Raw genomic sequence first — 2,500 nt, 5'->3', positions numbered from 1 at the left:
CCATCTCTCTCTCCCTCTCTCTCCCTCTCTCCCTCTCACCCCCCCCCCCCCTCTCTCTCTCCCTCGTTCTCTCTCTCTCCCTCTCTCATGGATAATATTGTAAACGGATGCCGCGCTGCAGTCGTCCTGTCACATTAAAACACACATGATGTTAAAGTGGAGAATAGAGAGCGTGTGTGGGTGTCTTTCTCTCGGCCCTTGGCTCGTATGAGAGTGTGAACGAAGCTGCTGCGTGTCTGTGGTGTGGAGCTGTTTAGCCGTGTGGTTGTGGTGTGAACTTTGCAGAAGAAAGACAAACAGGGGGTGCATGGAGGCTGTGGTTAGTGGTGCAGGCATTGCAGGGCTCGATGCACACACGCACATCTCTGACCCGTCCATGTACTCACCGTGTCCTCATCTGTCTGCGCCGAGAGACGAGCCTCACTGCACTCCACGCCCGCTGGATCTTCAAGCTGTTTTTCTGGAAAGATCTCCCGATCTGTGGGACACTCTGGGCTGCTCGCGGCAGGGTGTTTCACTGCGTCCGGGTCCGGGCTCCGCTGCACTGACTCAGGCAGCGTGGAATTCTGGGATGGATGCACTTGGGCCGTGGAATCAGAATTCCAGCACCTCTGCAGGCTCGGAGGAGAACTGCAGCTGGGTTCCTGAGAGTGCGGTACCGAATACTTGTCCAATGGAAGCGGGTACTTCTCCAGCGGGACAGACGGAGCCGGTCTGCAGTGCAGGCAGCAGAGCTGGTGCTGGCAGAAGGACTGATAGCTGCAGTCTGTCTCTCGGAGCGGGTAACACAGAGACGGCACGGACACGCAGGGGACAGGCTGAGGTCTCAGGATAGCGGGCCGGCCCACTGCCTCGGAGAACGAGCGGCTTCCTCCATCGACGCTGAGCTGACCTACACAGTTAAAGCACAAGACAATTCACCTCCTGAAAAAGCCAGTTCACTTTATCGGTGTTCAGTCGGAGAGCTCCTCCCTTTTGATAGACAGGTACAAACAGAAATAACAGCTCTACTGTAAACGCTTAACATAAATAAATATAAATCTTGTAAACTTGTGCAATATTTGATGCATTCCCATCGCAGTTTTGTTTTTTGCTGTTGTTCTACTCACCCAGAGTGGAGATCTGCTTGGTCCAGAAGCTGGCGTCCCAGTTGAACTTTATTTTCAGAGGTGCCCAGGTTTCGGAGTGCACGAGCGGCTCCAGGAGCTGCTGCATCTGAAGAGCGATCTGACGAATCACAAGTCACAGATCAACCTTCATGATTGCACGCAGAATAAACACGACGAGATATAAATACGGGCGCGACTCACACGTTTCACTTCCTGACGCTAAGCAGCCTCGTTCCGTTCTACTCACACGATGTCTTTAACGATTAACATTAGCATCTTCATAAACACATAAAACATGCAGAGGATGTGTTCCTCACGTCTTCCTCTGAAGCTGTTTACTGACAATGAGAGGTAGAGGACTATCTGACACAGCATCAGTTCACCTGATAATACCCCAGTTCATACGAGAGTCCATATCCGTGCCGGACAGAAAAGCAATCGCACTGCGTGGAGGACGTGGAACGCAACACACACACGGTCCGGCGTATCGTCTGAGACATGAGAACATCACGCCACACTGAAAAGCAAAACCTCCACTGCATCGTCCCAGGAATAAATATGAGATACGGAACATGTTGATCTCACTGAAAGTAAGTGTAAGAAACGTTTTGGCTCTGAGATCCTGCTGTTTCTAATCATATTCAATTATTATTTCATCAGCATTTTAGTAATAATTCTGAAAATCCTGCTCACTAGGGGTTTAATGCAGCAGGAACAATTATAGACCCTTCTCCACGTCTACGGTTATAACCACGCCCCCGAGTGAGTGTGATGTGATGTGACTGGACGGTGTTTGCATTTCAGTGCATGATGAGTACAACACAGTTGTGAAAGTGAAATGCAGTGGTTTTGCTTTTGGGTGCTGCATGTTCTCCACGGGGTGCCATTACTTTCTATCTGGCACAGAATCCTCTCCGTACTATGAAAGCGTACCAGCTCTTTGCTGAACAGCAGCGGGTTCCTCCTGTGATGCGCCACCGCCCAGGTGATGAAGTTCTGCACGTGCTCCAGCTGGCTACAAAGCTCTATCGCCCCCTGCAGCTGGCCCTCCAGATGCTGCTTAAAACCGCTGGAGATACTCTGTGGAGCAGCGAAGACGCTCATGTAGCCAAGAGCCAAAATAGAATCTAATCCACATCTGCTTTCATGCAACATTAAACAACGAAGACATGATGTTCTGCACGCTCCATCTACGTCAGCTGCGTGTTTGGAGAGGAAAGACGAAGAGAAGGAAAAGAGGGAGAAAGTAATTACCTCCAGTTGCTCTATTAATAGGTTGGCCCGTTTGTTCAGCTCGTTCATCATGATCATCTTGGCCATTTTAATCTGGTTCTCAGCCTTCCTCTGCGTGATCTTTACGCTGTGAAGTCTGTAAAATAAAACACAGGAGA

At 50.2% G+C, this 2,500-nt stretch overlaps 1 protein-coding gene across 2 annotated transcripts in view; it reads right to left on the bottom strand.

Annotated features, from left to right (window-relative positions):
• The window catches only part of trim66 (tripartite motif containing 66), a 32,731-nt gene that overhangs the window by 11,470 nt on the left and 18,761 nt on the right, over positions 1 to 2,500 (bottom strand). For both annotated transcript variants that reach the window (XM_053683318.1, XM_017478880.3), the window contains exons 6-9: positions 2,364 to 2,478; positions 2,043 to 2,189; positions 1,110 to 1,227; positions 387 to 892 (exon numbers count right to left, since the gene is read on the bottom strand). In XM_053683318.1, coding sequence (XP_053539293.1) covers positions 387 to 892; positions 1,110 to 1,227; positions 2,043 to 2,189; positions 2,364 to 2,478 — 886 coding nt within the window. The remainder of the gene's footprint in view (positions 1 to 386; positions 893 to 1,109; positions 1,228 to 2,042; positions 2,190 to 2,363; positions 2,479 to 2,500) is intronic.

This window comes from Ictalurus punctatus, chromosome 10 (genome assembly GCF_001660625.3).
Source record: "Ictalurus punctatus breed USDA103 chromosome 10, Coco_2.0, whole genome shotgun sequence".
NCBI lineage: Eukaryota > Metazoa > Chordata > Actinopteri > Siluriformes > Ictaluridae > Ictalurus > Ictalurus punctatus.
This window is presented reverse-complemented; position numbering and strand designations above follow the sequence as displayed.